A 16,517-nucleotide genomic window follows, 5' to 3' on the forward strand; every position below is an offset into this window, starting at 1 on the left:
TCCCCTGAGCCCACTTCCAGCCCACAAGTCCAGGGCTAAATCCTGCCCTTCCCTTGCATGGCAAGGTGCTCGCCTGTATCAGACTCTGGTCATGAGCAAGGGGCAGGGCACTGCCCTGCTCTTCCCAGGGAAGCATCCGCAGCAGGAAAGAAAACACGAGGAAGACTTGTCACTAAATAATATTTTCCTGAAATTTCCTTTGAGGGCTCAGTAGCAGCTCAGGGCACTGAAGGTGTTTTCCCTAATGTGGAGACTTGACCCCACAAATAGGGCAAATACAGGCAATATGGCACAGCACAGCCAGCTCTACAGCCCTGCGGGGAAAAAAAGCCAGCCAGGAACCAGTGTAAACTGTTAATGCTTTAGCTTAGGGGAAAATAATCCAGAAATGGAGAGATTTAAGGAGAATTATAGTAATTAGAGCCTTGATCAAATTAGTCAGCCCCTAGCAGCAGCATCAGGATTACTCCTGGAGGCCAGCACTTCTCAACATTTTTCAAAGAAAGGGCTGCCTCACCTCTTTGAAAAAAGTCCACTGCACGCATTGCACAGCAGCTCACTTATGGTCGACTAAAACAGAAGTGCAACTCTTACCACTCCTTTATGACTTATTTCCCTCCACAGGCTTTTTTGACCTGTGTGGGAATATGATTTTTTTTTTCCCCACATTTTTCATTTCAAGCAGTTCACATATGACCTGCTCTTGCCATAAAGTCCCCTCAACGTCCCCAGATCACAGGCTGAGAAGCACCGCTGGAGGCCAAGGATATATCATGTTGGACTATAAATAGACAGATATTCCTGATTATAGCAGGAAAGCAGGGAGAAGAAACAGCACATGGGAGCTTTGGTCCCAACTGGCCCACTCCTTTTTTTTTTATATATAGACTCAGTTTTATAATAAGCACCAGCAAAACAGCAGCAATGGGAACTAGGCAAAGGGTTGTCCTGAGCCAGAGCAGCTCACAGCGTGCTTGCGGGTACCCGCAGCAGAAAAGGGTCTTTGGGAGAGCTGGGGAGATCAGGGATGAGCTGCACAAGCAGGCAAGTGCCCTGACCCAAGGTAGGCACTGCAGAAAGCTGTTGTAGGGGAGCATGACCAGCAGCATCCCAGGCAGGGGCATAGGACGAGCAGGGGTGCCTCACATTACTTGCCAGAAAAATCTTAAATGGGTTCAGCCAAAGGGCTGCTCCTGGGGTTCCTGAGTGGTTGAGTTAGAGATAAATGCACTGTCCTCTGCTGTCCATGAAACAGCTGGATGAAGAAAGTGTCCTCCTCCCTGTGTGCAACATGCTCTGCTGGGCTTCCCGCAGCCCGGGGACTTTGTCCTGCACAGCCGGACAGACAAGTCCCTTCCCACCTGCGGTTTGGTATGTGGGTAATCAGAAGTAGCAGCTGAGTGACCTACTCCTGCTGATCACCTTGATCTAACATCTGCATTTGTTTGCTGTTTGACCAGTAAGGTGCAGGGGAACACTACCAGGAAAGTCTACAAGATCTGGTGTAAAGGCTTTTTCAGGGGTCAGCTTCATTTGTTTTAATTCTATCATTTTAATACTGCTATCTTCAGTCAGGAGACCTGCAGGAGTTTAAGGCCACAGAGAACCAAATGGGCATTCTGGGACAATCCCACCCAACTTGGAGAGGAGAAAAACAATCTGTGATCAAGAGAAAGAAACTACTCCAACCAAGATACACATAGAAATCCAGCCATTGTTTCCACTAAGAGTGAGCAGCTGCCCTGAGCTACCACCTGGGCCCCCAGCAGTGCCCCAAACCTGAATTACTGCAGGCACGACTTGACTGAGCTCCCCTTGGCTGCCAAGCCAACACCATGCCCAGGCATGCAATGAAACCCTTAGCTCAAGCGTGATATTACCTTTAATTCACCCTGGCTGGCTACCAAAAGGCATGTGCCATTGCTAATGTCCATGCAAGTCTTCTATCACTAATATAATTGCTCTGCAGTTACAGACCTAACTCTGTTCAAGTGCCATCCTGGACGTCTCTCCACAAAGTCTGCTTGCCAGGAGAAAAAATCCTGGGCTGGCTCATGTAATGGGGACACAAAAGCATCCCAGCAGGCATCTCCAGAAATGTGAGTTAGCTCTGAGCAAGTGCAGTCAGCAGGTTACACACTCATGCAGGTACCAGCAGAAAGCAGTGCTGCTTGTGTTCACCCCATTTCACAGGGCTCAGTTGCTGAATTTTTCCAGACAGAGATGTAAATACAGCCTCCTCACCGACTGCAGCTAAACTCACAGCTCCAACCACAGATAGGCACAAGTTCAAGCTGCGATTTGGATTAATGGCTCAGCCTAGCAGCACAGCAGTATCAAAAGCAAACAAGTAATTTGAGTCTTCAAGTTGGAGGACGGTACTTTGCATTTTGCACTCACGGAAATCAACCAAGCATCTGATTTAATCAGATTATGGCTAAAACTGTCCTCTTGCATTGATGCCCTGAGCTCAGCTCCACTCTCAGAAGAGCAGCACTGCCTCAGGCCAGGCACCTGACGAGGGTGGTTTGGCTGCAGGGACCAGGGATGTCCTGATGTGACACAATCTCACCACCAGCCTGCTGTGTGCGTGCCTCTGTCAGGAGTTTAGTTACCAAACGCTCCCAGCAGCTGTTCCCCCCACCTTGTGCACCTGGAGCAGCCTCACCTTTATCCCCTCGATCCTGAAGCCCAGCGTGGCGGTCGAGCTGATGGTCTCCCTCCACTGCATGTAGCGGGGCTTGGTTACTGCCCGCAGCACGTTCTCCTCCTCGGTGGGGGCGTCAGGGTCCACCTCGATCATCTTCTGGTACATGTCCTTTCTCAGGCTTGGCTTCTTCCGGGCCTTTATGAGCTCCTCCTCCAAGTATGTCCTGCAAGGAGTGATGGGAGTGAGATTAGCAGGGCCATAGGGCCACCATACAAGGTGCCACATACCCAGATAGCCCTTGTCCTAGAAATCAGGCCTATTCAGGATAGCTGATCCCTGTGGAGTAGCAGCAGCATAGGAAATAATGGAGCAAGCCTCATTGCACGTGAATTGATCCTGATATAAGTAGCACCCCATCATCACCACCAGATATGTTTTCAGTTCATCACAGAACCACAACCAGTTTGGCAATAACAAGGGATGTTATTTCTCACAGGTGCCCATGGTGTTGCTGCTGCCACCCCTCGGTCCTGGGGTGCCTGTCCGCCAATGCTCAGCAAACCTGAGCAGTGACTTTGTGGCTCTCACAAACTAAACATGGCTTTCAAGATGTGCCTGGGGAACTGCCCACATGCTCTGGGACCCTGCTGAGTTGAAGGCAAGAGGGAGGTTGCATCCCAGCCCTTGGTGTTCGTTGCTGCTCCCTACGAGGTCTGGCCAATGTAGGCGTCTGCTGCTCCCTCCTGCCCCTCTGCAGAGCTGGGCATGGCTAGTGGGAGGTGTAGAGCAGTTTGGATCTGAGGGGAAGGAGGTGACAGAAGGAGGTGGGTGGCTGCTCCTCCTGTGCCTCTCCTGCGCTTTCCCATCCCCTCACCCTGTGCACTGCGAGGGCTGTGCCTCACCAGCTGCTAAACAGGGTGTTTTCACACAGGGCTGTGCTGCTGCTGCTGAAGTTGCCCAGCATAGGTCTGTTTTAAGTGCATTCCCCCCTGTGAAGCAAAAGCTTTCCCATACAGCACAGAGCAGAGGAAGGGATGCACCCTTGGCCGGGTGCTTACCATCACCCCCGGGACCATGGGGTGCAGCCAGGACGGGGGAATTCGGGAAGGAGTGTTCGAAGACCTTGGTTTTATGCATCCTTCAGAAGACCACCACTCTGTGCCAGAGCACACCAGCGGAGAACTTCTGTACTCTGGCATGCAGAAAACCATCATCCACAAAATAATACTTCCTGCAGCAGTAATAAACTGCTACCTGACTCTTCTTGTGACTCCTAAACCTGCCCCAGCTCAGCCCAACAAGTGCCCAGGCTCTCTCCAAACAACTCACCAAGCTGCAGCAAAGTGACACAGGAGTGACCCTATCTGTCACCTCCTTCCTCCCAAATCCAAACTATTCTACACCTCCCACTAGTCATGCCCAGCTCTGCAGAGGGGCCGTGCCCTCTGCCCATGGCCCTTGTGCCAAAATCCCAGCACTGAGCATGCAGTTTACCTCCAGAACCAAGCAAAACGCACAGGGAGGATGCAAGGCAGACTGCAGGAAGGTGTTCCTGTGTTTCCCACAAGGCAATTTGGTGTCTTTTCTCAGGGCAGGCATACGATCCGATCACAGAACAGATATCCCCAGGGCATCAGCCCCTTTGAAAAACACTTCAGATAAAAGCAACGAAAAGCTCCAGCTGAGATCACCAAACCCATGATTTTTGGGCAGATGGAATAAAATAGCAGAATAAAGAGGTGTGTTTAGAAGTGCTGCTCACACCACTCAGAAAGATAAGATTTTATTTTGATGAGAATGACAGATTGTCTGTGTCTGCAGTTTGGTCCCCCCACACTGCTCAAGGCTTGAACGATCACCAGAACTTGAGAAAGACAGTTTTGTTTAGGGACAACTGGAAGAGGCTGCTGCATCCCAAAGCCAGGTTGGCAGGCAAAATCCAAACCTGTATCTGCCTGGTGGCAAGCTGCTGGCTGACTCAGAGGACAGGTTTAACAGCCCTGAGGTTTAGTTTATCTGCCAGAGCCTCTCCTGCCCAGCTCTGGGGATGCCCTACTCCCCAGCATTAGCCCAATTCACCCTCCCTCACCAGCTCCTCCCATTGCTCCATCTTATTTAATGATGATGATGATGATGCCCAGTACATTTATCCCCTTGCCTGCTCTGCCTGTCTCGGCTTCAAAAACCCAGGTGCATAAATCACCCCACCTCCTCTTCCCAGAGACAGCCACTGGAGCACCTGAGCAGCATGACCAGCAGGTTTTCTTCTGGTGGCTCTCATCTCTGGGTCCACAGTGGGTCCCATCTTCCTGCAGCAGCATGGTGTGTGCCAGCCAGGGCCCCATGGCTGTGCCGGGGCCCCCTGCCCTTCTCTCCACCCCTCCGGTGGAAAGTATTCCTCACCTCTTCCTTGCCGACAGCCTGAGACGCCAGTTCGAGTTTCACATCGGGAGTTCAGGAGGGGAAAAAAAGATTCCTCCCTCCCACAGAAACCGTCAGCTTTTCCAGCAGCGCAAGCGTCTCCACCGCGTCTGGGCTGCGCCTTAGCCAGTGAGGGGGGTCTCAACCCGCCCTGCTGCCAGCGTGCAGCAGACCCAGGGCCAAGCGGTGGCCAGAGGCTGCTCCAAAACTGGCAGCCACCTGGGGTCACCAGCCCTGCTCACATTTGCTCTGGCACACCCCCATCAGCTGTGGCACCGCTAGCGCAAAAACTGCTGCTGGCCAAGTGGCTGCAGCCTGGGATCTCTGCGTATCTCTAGATGGTTCTCAAGAAGGACACGGGTAATGTTGCTCATCGGTTAGGAAATATTTCAAGAACCTTGCGTGAAAGGCACTACGCTACTTAGCACACACATTTTATCCCTGAAATGTGCATGGGAGCAAAGGGTGAGCAGAGGAAAAGTTTCTCGCTCACCGAAGCTGTGCTATTCAAGTGTCTTTATCCCAGCCTTTTGGCACCCTGGGCAGGATCTCCAACACGTTTTGCTCCCTGCCCCTTGGCTGTGTCCTCCTGCAGCAGAGAGAGGCAGGTTGCCATCCTCCTAAAAGCTACTGTGCCATTCTGGTGTACCCAAACCCAAACAGAGTGCTGTCCCCCCTTGCAGCACCAAACCATTTTCCCAGCACATGGGAGAGTCAACAAGCAGAGAAGGAAAGAGCCTTGTGTGTCCTTTCCATACCCAGGCTTCCCCATGGCTCTTTCCTCATGCTGTTGGCTTAGCTCCTCCTGAAGACAGGTGACCCTGGTGTTCTCACTTGTGTGTTTCAGAGGGTTTTACCCATGAGATGCATTTGCTTTGAGTATCCCATCTTAAAACTCAAACAACGTCCCCAAAGTCACTCACCTGACCCCCATTTTGCAGTCCATAACACAGGGGCAGTCAAATTCAGCCAACAGATCTTCCATCTGGTTGTATCGCTCCCCGTCCTTCACAACATCCCCGTGGTAAGCAGGAACATAGGGCTTCAGGACATCGTTCATCAGGCGGTCAAGGCAGCGCTGCTCCGATTCACAGTGCTTCTTCAGTATCCTGCCGTTGGCCGCTGCCTTGAAACTACCTGGGAGTGACAAGGGATAACGTGGCACTTGCTTTAGGTGGGGCATGATGCTGTGCCTTCCCAAAACAAGCAGGGCAGCCCAGCACCTTGGAAGCATCTCTGTTTACACCTGCACCTGAACGAGTCCCTGCAGGCTGGGATTTACAAGCTCGGGCTGCCAGACACATATGTAGTGTCAGAGGTTTATGACCAGCAATGTCACACCTTAAACAGGGCAGAGACCTGCCCTGCAACACCCAACACATTTGCTTCACAGCCTCTATGTACTTCATGGTAGGTTCACACCACTGTCTCCAGGGTCATCCATGGGGTGTCTTTGTGCTGGCCAGCATCACCTGCTTTGCTGTGGATCAGCAAGAGGGCTTGGGTCTCACCCAAAGGACTCAGCTTTCTGCTGCTTGAGAAAAGACCAGCAGTACTACCTGCTGGCCCTGGGAGACTGAAAGCAGAGAGTGGTGCACCTTCACACCACCTTCCCTAGCATTCAGGTAAGTCACTCTCCTGGGCTAGAGACATGGGAGCTGAAATCTATGACATTCATGCAGCAGCCAGAAGCAATTTTGGCCAACAAAGCCCATTAATCTGAGGTAACGAAGAGCCTTTCCACTGCTCTGCCCCTCCCCATACTCCGTACCTGCGTGTCCCGCTAGCTGGATCCAAGGGTACTTCTTCTTGAAAGACATCACAAATGGGGACCAGTGCACCATATTCTTGATCTTCCGCCATGATTTGCTCTAAGGGGAAAAAAAATCATGAAAGTGAATGCAATGTTTTAAGCTTTTACTGTCCATAAAGTCACTTCAGGCAGCACGCAGCTGTTTTGGACAGGAGAGGAGACACTGGAGCCAGCACAGGATGGAAGCAAACAGAGAATCTGCTTTTTTCCCATCGCCCTGTGCCAAGCCGGAGCCGCTGGGCCTCTACATTGAAAAATCACGAGTAACTTCACTAGAGTGGATGGTGTTACAGTGTTGTTCCAGTTGGCTGCTTCTGCTGCAGAAGGCCTGGCCATCCGCATTACCTTGTCTCTGCTCCCCGCATCCCTCTGCAGAAGCAGCAAGGACGTTAACCCATCCTTGGGTACCACATCAGATCATGGCAGAGGGAGCGGGGAAGGGAGCTCAGGATTTCTAGCCGGCAACAAAACTCAACTCCAGCTCCTGCGGGGAACAAGAGGCGCTCGCACAAGCGCACATAGGCTCACCGCCTGGCTTTTGTTCCCCACTGAAAGGCAGCTGCTTTGTCCATTAAGCTGGCAACCCGCGCATGGCTGATCCGCCTGCTTTGGCCCATCCATAACTACGTTTTAGAGAACAATTCCCTTCTGACATGTTGTGTTTCTCACCAGACAGATTGCACAAAACTCTTTACATGACTGTAATGAGGGCTGCATCGGACATACGAAAGCCTGCTTCGAAGGCTCTTTCCTGCGAGAGTTTTTCCCTGGATTGTTCTGGGGAACATGCCGCCAGTAAAAGGCAGGGGGACAACCTCTTATCTCAGCCCCAGAAGGCGATGGCGCAAACAAATCAGGCAAACAATATACAACGGCGACAATGGAAAAATGCCTTCTTGTAGGAGCTGGGACAAACAGACGGCGTAGTCCTGGCAGCTCTGAGCTACTGGGTTCAGCCGGAAGCCCACAGATAAATTATCCTCATTTGCTCTGCTTCGAAGGCATGGGAGGGAGCCTTCCAGAAAGCCCAAGTAATCTCTTCCTCGTGTTGGAGAACTGGCCCTTGTTCCAGTAATGCTTCGCAAACAGGCAGGGAAGAGCCAGCAGCCCTGACTTGCAGTTTGGATGCTTGTCGGGGGTGAACTCACGGCACAGGAATCCATGCTGGGAACTGCTGACATGTTTAAATGGCGAGGAAGAAGCCAGACAAAGATGTTAGTGTCTAAAGCATGGAAATTACATTGGGCTACCCCCGTGCCGTGCACCAGCCCCACCGGGGAGCAGGGATGCATCGCCTAGAGATGCAGGGGCTGCCCGTGTGGTGGGGACCGGGAGTGGGAGAGGGGAAGAAGAAAGGTCCTTTCCCACCCCCCAGCCCAGGAGGAGCCGGGTGGCCCTTCCCTGGATGACTGCCCGTGGCTGGGAGCGTCCTGGCGCACCCTGGCACTGGTACAGCAGCGCAGGAGTTTGGCAAGCAGCTGCCCAAGCGCAGGGTGACACCGGGCATCCCCTTCGCCCAGGCTCCTCTGTGCCACGGGTTTGCTTTGCCGCTCAGCTTGCTTGCTTTGGCAGGGGGGTCGGGCAGTTCCCTACCTGACATGAGGATGAATGTTTTTATTTCCAAACAGAGTGCCAGAACTTGTGCGCTTTAGCTGTTCTTTGTTCTCCTTTTGGCAGAGAGCAGGAGGGAAGCTGGGGCGGGGGGGGGGGGGGGGGTGTCCCCTCCTTTTGTTTTTAAAATAGTAACATCAAGTCCCAGCTGATGTCATGAAAAAAAGGGGGAAGAAAAAGTCTCTGAGGGAGCTTGGACTCCAGACGAGTGTAACCCACCTCCTCTAAAACAAGGAGAAGAGTCCTCCCCCCACTTATGGCACGGCATCATAAGTCACTCAGTCCCAGGAAACATGCCAAGGCAATGTGCCTTCCCAAGCCAAGATTTTGTTTTTTGGTGGTTAGAGCTTTATAGCGAAAACCTTGAGGTATTTCAAAGCACAGGCAGAGTGAAGGCAAGCGGCCCCTGAAGCAGGGCAAGCTACCCTGGCTTCCTCCTGCCAGGGCTTTCCCAGGAGCGATGCGTTCCACTCCAGCACTGCTCCCAGTGCAGGGTAACAGCCCTGAGTCCACTGGAGACACAAAACACCACAACCACCTTTCTGCTGAGCTGAACAAGACAGAAGGCTGACACTGAGCACACTTGCACAAGGAACAGGTAGTGTGTCCCCATCCCTTTACACTGGAGAGAAATATTTTCATCCAGGCACCATCCAGTTTCAGGCATCCCTTCGTCCAGGCATTTCCAACCCAAGCTTTAAGGACACGTTTAAGGACTTGTTTTATGGGCTTTGTCCACCTCAAGTCACTCCCAACTTGCTGGAAATAGACTGTGAGGCAAGTTGTCGCTGCCACAGGAATCACCAGCGATTCTGCCTTGTGCAGCCCCTTCCCCCGCCCCCCCCCCCCCCCGGCTTTGTGGGGCCAACCGTGTCCTTCCTGCAATTCCTTCAGGAGTTGTTGGATTTTTGGTTTACACCTGAGCGCCCTCCCAGTGTTATCAGAGAAAGTTTGCTTCATCAAAAGGAAAGTCTCCTGTACCCTCAGCCCATCGCACATTACTGCCCAGCATACACAGCTCATTTTGTAGAGCAGCCTGCTGGGGCCAATTTTTTTGGGTGGTGTACATATCCATATGAAATGTCCGGTCGCTCTGTCATGGGAGCACTCAAAAAGGCAGTGAGTTTTGCAAGGGGAAGCTCCCCTAGCAAACCTGTGGCTGCAGGACTTCATCTGGCTGTTCTCTGGGACTGCTGACCTGCTGCAGAGCAGTGACAGAGGCTGGACCACGGAGGAGCGACACTGGCCAATGCCCCCAGCGATTCTGCCACCCCCTTTGCCTGAAGATAACAAAATTTTCCCCAGGTAAGGAGTTGCTCCAAAAGGTCATGCTTCATATTTTCCCTACAGCTTCAAGAGAGACGTTAGGTGGCTGTGAACCGTTGGCAGGGTCCTTCACAGCCACTGGGGATGGCTGAGAGCTTCTAGCAAAAGGTCTGCGTTTATTTAAACACTGTCAGGCCTTCAGAGATCTCAAAGCCGATGGCTTGGGATCCTGGTCGTGCCAACCCCCGTGTCAGGCTCCTGCAGCTGGCCATGAAAAATCAGAGCCACGAGGTTCACAGCACTCCACTTTGACTCCACTGACATGTGCAGGAAACAGCCCCTCTGGGCTCAGGGGGCTGCTGCCTCCTGCCCTGCCCAGCGCTATTAATATACAAAGGGAGTATTAAAGCTATTTACAGTAAAGAAACCTTCTTTAACCCAGCCTGTCGGGAAGCAGAAGGGCATTGCCACCAGCCTCTTCTGTAACTTTTCGTTTCTATTTCAAACAGTTATTTGCAAGTAGGTCCCGGAGCACAGGCGCAGCTGTACGTACATGAAGGAGTTACCTGTGATAACTCTCCGAACTCAGACTAAAGGATTTTCACCATACTGGGAAAAGAAAGCTTTGCAGATGGCATTACCAAGTGATGTGGGTGAAGGGCAGATACGTGCTCTTCTCATTTGCCTGCAAGGAAGTGAGCATGCAGTTGTCACGCCAAAAGCTGAACACACTTCCAACTCTTTTGCATGATCAAGACCCGCACCTGATTGTGGCAGTCTGGCACCCTGCTCTCCCCCAAATCCAGCTCTGTGGTCGCTTTCCCTCCCAGAAAACTCATAAAGCCGTGTGACCAATTGCGCTCTCGCATGCACAGCAACGGCATGTAGCCTGTATAAGCAGGGAATGTGCACGAGGTCTCTGATGCAATTCAACACTTTTTATTTTAAACCTGTTCCAGCATCAGCAAATGCTGACTGACTAGCTGTTCGGTAGCAAATTATTTAGTGACTCTGGAAATATATTCAGTGAGGAGCGGCACCGTTTTCCCTAAGCGTCTGCCACATGGAAATGAAGCTGAGCAACTGTCAGAACCAACTCTAAAACTGAACTTTCAAGGGCTGCTGCAGCACTCTGCTTCTGCCTCTGCCCTCATACAGCTTTCGGTGCCCTGAGCTTGGGGTGGGATACGGGCCAGAGGATTTAAGCCCTCCCAGTGAGCACCCACAATTGGTCAGTGGGAGAGGAGTGCTGGGAAAACAATTTTATCTGCTGCATGTTTAACTTTGCTTATCTGAAGCTTAAAGCAAACTCTAGGCTTTCCCCATCTGTCAACAGAGCTTCATATGGAAAGAATAACATAGAAGAATTTAGTGCCAACCCAGAAGGTCAGAGGATATATTGTGTTTAATTAGATTAAACAAAAAGTGACTGATGAGCTCAGTGCTCACTGTACATTTTCCCTATAGCACATGGCATTCCTTTAATGTCTGCTTGAAGGAGACGTGCCTTTCTGGGATTGCCTGTTGCCTCCCTTTCCCAGCACGGGTGCTGGTGGAATTTGACTGGTGTTATTCCCCGTGCACGGAGCCAGAGGGGTGCTCTTCCCTTTCCATGCGTTCAGCCAGAGAGATAGGCAATAACTGATTTAATTTACTGAAATTATAGTTTCCTATGGTTTTATGAGACCAAACGTTCCTGGAAATAGTGGGAGCTGGACCTGTATTTCAGTGCTTTTTATTAACTAGAGCATGCACCGTTAGAGGCAAGATTATGTAGCTGGGGCAGGGGATGGGAAAGAGTGGCAGCAGCATTAAATTGATGATTTTCCCAATTCTGAAAAGAACTTCAGCCCCTTTCTCCCAGGAAGATCTGAAATAGCCTAGGATCAGAAGAGATGGAGGAAAACTGTGAGGAGCCAGTAGCGTCACCAATGCCCACCGCTTCCCCTGGCTCCAGTGGTGTTGCTGCAGCCCAGGGGCTTGCATGAGTGACACCCTGGATTTCTCTTCGCTTCAGAGAAAGCCCCGCTCCCATGGCACAGACATCCAACCACTCTGCGTGCTCCTTGCAGAACTGAAACACCCAGGTGGCCAGGCAGCCCCACCAGCCCATCCCTGGCTGCCCACCCCTCGCCAAGCACAGCTGCTCAGGAGAGGCACTGTGCCAGCCTTGCCCTGCACCCAGCACCCGCGCTCGCTCCTCGGGCACTGCGGTGACTCCCCAAACACCCTCCAGCGGGACTAGCACGGGTGGGAGGTGCAGAGGGGCCTCTCCACTCTTCGCTTTCACTTGCAGCTTTTCCAAAAGGAGAAGTGCAGCCGTGGTGCTGCGGTGCCAGGGGTCTCTGTGGGAAGGGCCTTTCGGCACAGCTCAGAAGAGCTCTGGGATGTTTCACTCACAAGTCGGAGGGTCGGCGAGTTGCTCCTCGCGTCCGGAGCCTTGCTGGTTTAAAAAACAATGTGGTGAGCAGCTGAGAAGGGCAGACTTTGCCCCGGAAAGCTCTCTTCTTTAATAATGAAGTAAGTGGGGGGAGCGTTTGCCCGCAGAGTTCACTCTGTGTCAGCCTGCTCCGCGGCCATGCACATGCAGCCAAGGAAAAAGAGGCCATTTAGTTTTCCATGTTTAAAAGAATGAATGTGTTTTCTTTTGGTCTTTAAAAAGTAGTTAAGGTTTCCCTAGTGATGATTGTTTCCCTTGACTGGGAGAAACCTTGGCACTCCAAGCCAGCAGCGAGGAGGCCAGCTTTGTTCATTGTGCTGGGCGCTGGGCACGGAGGGCAGCGAGACAGAGCTGGCAGGTACCATGGGATGCCTCCTCCTGGTGCGTCCTGGCATGTGGGCAACCAAAATGCAGGATACTGGCCAAAAACCCTCCCGTGATGCGCTCCAGAGTGCAATCACTAATGTGGTGCAGAGCTGGGGCTATGCTCTGCACAGCTTTGCCATCTCTCAGCTCCTTGAACCTCTCCCTCCTTCCAGGCAGCAATGGAAAGAGCCCAGTGACTACTTCGGTGTGCACCAGGCTACGACCACTGACACTGATGCTGGCAGAAAGTGACAGCCCATATTTTACATCATCTTCCTCCCAGGCAAACTCCCCTCACCCTCACTGACGCATATGCTTCTCTACTGCACAATGGCTAAATAGCCTTATTTTGGCCAGAGGAGCAGCTTGCCGTGGGAGGGCTTTGGATCAGTGGGCATTTTTTGGTTTAGTCACACAAGGCATTTAATAAAAATTTCAGCAGCTCCTCAAAACCTGGCAGAGGCGATGCCAGTCAAGCTCCCATGGTCATCGTTGAGCAAAGATAAAGTGAGGCCTAACAACAGACTTCACTCAAGTCAACATAGGGAAATACAGTTTGATGACTGAAAGGCACTTCTGGGTGCCTAGCAATTCTAGTTCAACCCCCCAAGCCCTGTTAGATAAATTATTTTGTTGGCTGGGCCGTAGGAAGCTTCTGCTGGGTCATAGTAACTTCTGCTGGAGCACAGTAGCTTCTGTTGCTTTCCAAGATCTCCATCTCATTTAGAAAGAGAAAAAACTCCAATACCTCCATTATTTCTTTTACTTCAGATGCTTTGTTTTTCAGAAGACTCATTTTAGACAGCAAAGGTTTTGCCTCCTGCAGGAAAGAAGCCACTCCCTTCTGGCTTTGTGAGGAATGCCCTTTTCTCCAGTGGGACCAGGGAGCGGTCCCACCAAGACCAAAGATCTGGGGTAGAGGGTCATACAGATAAAGCTACTGCCTTCTCTGCTGTCTGCAAGAGACCAGCATGTCTGATCAAGGCGCCTCGGTAAAAATGCCTGAAAGCCAGGAACATCTGCTTGGATCATCAAAAAAATATTCCAGTGTATTGGAAAAAAACAGGAGCTTGTTGCAGGCTCCCTCTTCCTGCTTGTGATGGAGGCGAGGAGAATTAGAAGCAGCAAAGGCAGATGAGTGAGCAGCAGTGCTTTGGTTTGACCTCCCCTATCACAATGGAAGGAAACGAGGCGGCTGTGGGAGCCGGCTGCACAGAAGTCACCCATCGCGTACAAGGCCATTTGCAACCCCCTCACCCACAAAGCACAAGTAGAGCACAGCAGTGGCGTGGGATCCACGTCAGCACCACGCTTAGGGTTAACCGCTACAGAGAGGAGAGGCAGTGTTAGACCTCTCTGTCCAAACTGGCAAAGAAGGAAAGAAGCCAAAGAGTCTAAACGAGAGCGAAGGCAAAGCCTGGAGCCAGAGTAACTGAGCCTCAAAGCTATGGTTGACTCCATAAGGCATTTCTTCCTGATGGAGAGCCTCTGCTTCAGTAAAGCTGAAAACCTCCTAATGCAGATCAGCCATAACTGACTTTCCCGTAAAGCTGGCTGAATTATTAATGCCAGCATTAGACACGTTCAGCCTACTTTCCTGAGTGGGAACTGATCCAGATCTCTGGAAATGTATTTGTTACTCATTAAGCACACACAAATAAGGTTTGTTAAGCAATTTTCAGTTTGGAGAAGGTAAGTGAAAAATTCAGAAACAGCTAATCACTTTTGGTGGACTGCTACTTAAGCCATACAGTGCTTTTTCCTCAGCAAGCAGCTAGCTTTTAAAAGCCAGCAGATTATAAAAGTACTTGCTGGTAGCCAAAAGTGGGACTCAGTGAACTGATTTGCGAGAAGAGTCCTGGAGTGCTGCAGCCCATCTGTGCAACACGGTGGTGCACAGAGCTGTAGGCCGCCAGATCAGGCGTCCAGCTGAGAAATGTGATGTGCTGTCCAAAGATCTGACCCTGTATTGGGGAACTTGTCATCGGTTTTGATGGAAACTGCTCTGTTTCCATCTGGAGACTTGTGTTTGATCCCTTTCCCAGTTCCAGAGTATCCACCACTGTCTTTCTGGTTCAAAATGTCATTTCTGCTCATCAGCTCCTCTAGCAGCGCAGCACAAGTTGGGAACAGCTCCTGAGCCTGTGCTGGCTCTAGCACTTCTCATTGTCATGCTGCTGGTGGGGAAGGACACCCCCAGCCTTCCCAACCCTGCCACTGTAAATCCCAAACTGCTGCTAGCTCCCACATACCCTCTGAGACCAGAAGACATGCCCTTCTTGACACCAACCAACTGCATCAGTCTCTCGTCACTTGACTTGAAGTCCAGCTCAGCAGCACAAAGGCCAGAGCTGCAGTTTTGGATACGGCTCCTAAAAGTCACAACAGAGTGCCCCGGCGGGCAGTGGTTTGGTAGGGCTCAGCCTTGCTGCAAGAAACAACCTCTGCACAAGAGCTGTGCTCTGACATGCCAGGGAGGCAGGATGAGAGCTGTAGGCTTTGCCTGGTCCTCCAGAGGTATGGCTTGGACCCCTGTGTCCTTTGGGAAGGGGGAAGGTCCCTGGCACAGGGCATGTTGGGAAGCAACACAGGTGCTCAGATTAGCAGGAAATGGTGAAGTCCAAGTTATTTCCAATCTGGCTTATTTAGACTGGTAGATAGAGTTACTCACAGGACACAGGCTGCCAAACACCCTCTTCTACAATTCGAAGGCAAGTTTTTCAGGATTTAAACCAGGACACTACATTTACAGGCTGCTTAGAGGTATTTTGCGTCAGACACCAAATGCAGAAGTAACATCAATGAGTGGAACAAAGCAGCTTTTAATACTTGGGGTTTTTGTCTGCTTCAGGAGGCCACCCAGAAATCTCAGGACTGGACTAGTCTGTTCTCTGACATGGGCCATGACATGAGCTGAAATGTCCAGAGCTCATGCCCCCAAAGAAAAGGGGTGTAGACAGATTTCCTCCCCCCCGAGACCCACAGCAGGCACACCCTATGGCATGATGCTACATCACTCATCCGTTCAGCCTGACTTATTACCAGGCAGGGTGGACACAGGCCAGACAGCGCAGCCACTGATTTCCAGTGCTGTTGTAGCCACCTGAAGTATTTTCTCTGGCATTAGCACAGAGGACATTGGTACGGATGCTGTAAATACAACATCCTAGGAGCATAATGCCCATAAGCACTGATGATGCACAGGCATGGATATGCAAAAGCGATGCCAAGTCATGGAATGTTAGTGAAGCAATCTGCAGGAGAAGCTGGATGAGAAAGGCCTGGATTTTAGACTTGAGCTCTCCTGTTGCTGAAACCCCCAGCAGCTTGCACTGGTCTTGGACACAGAAAACATTTCCATCGCTGTTCACTTGCTCTGCCCACTCACGGAGTTAGCTTGCAGCTCTTCCGCTATTTGACCATAACTGAACTTCACTTGGTGGAATATGTGAGTGAGAAATGCATCTCTCTTCCATGAGCAGCGAAATGTTCGGATGCGTTTTAAGTGCCTTCAGCTGGAGTGGGAAGGCAGAGACAGAAGGGAAGAAAAAAAAGGGCCAGGCTATGGCTGCGGTAATTTGTTTAGAAGAGAAAATTTTTAAAATTAGTCATAAGCCCTGAACATACCCACATTTACTGGGTATATGAAGTGTAAAAAGCTGATTTAGAAGAGCAGTTATAAGTTTCATAAACATGACTAAACTCTAAAGCTGAATGTTCAACAGGCGTGACCTTTTAATTCCCCTTTAAATCAGTTTAGCACTTTCATTTGTGTTTGGAGTCTCTCATGTTTGGATAGCACTTTGATGATTTAAAGTACTATTTACAGTTTTATTGTCTCTCCTGCTTCGAAGCTGGGACCGCAAATCCTCTGCTAAGTGGCTGGAGGAGTTTCTGCTTGCACAGGAGCTGCTGGGAGCACCAGCCTGCCTCGGCTGTGGCTCCCCAGC

The 16,517-nt window shown here is 51.1% G+C and overlaps 1 protein-coding gene across 1 annotated transcript in view; it reads right to left on the minus strand.

Moving 5' to 3' along the window:
• The window catches only part of ITPKB (inositol-trisphosphate 3-kinase B), a 66,494-nt gene that overhangs the window by 7,156 nt on the left and 42,821 nt on the right, over nt 1-16,517 (minus strand). The window contains exons 2-4 of the mRNA XM_086460655.1: nt 6,843-6,942; nt 5,995-6,208; nt 2,669-2,873 (exon numbers count right to left, since the gene is read on the minus strand). Of these exons, the coding sequence (XP_086316781.1) occupies nt 2,669-2,873; nt 5,995-6,208; nt 6,843-6,942 (519 nt within the window). The remainder of the gene's footprint in view (nt 1-2,668; nt 2,874-5,994; nt 6,209-6,842; nt 6,943-16,517) is intronic.

Source organism: Leptosomus discolor, chromosome 2 (assembly GCF_034619465.1).
Source record: "Leptosomus discolor isolate bLepDis1 chromosome 2, bLepDis1.hap2, whole genome shotgun sequence".
NCBI classification, from domain to species: domain Eukaryota; kingdom Metazoa; phylum Chordata; class Aves; order Leptosomiformes; family Leptosomidae; genus Leptosomus; species Leptosomus discolor.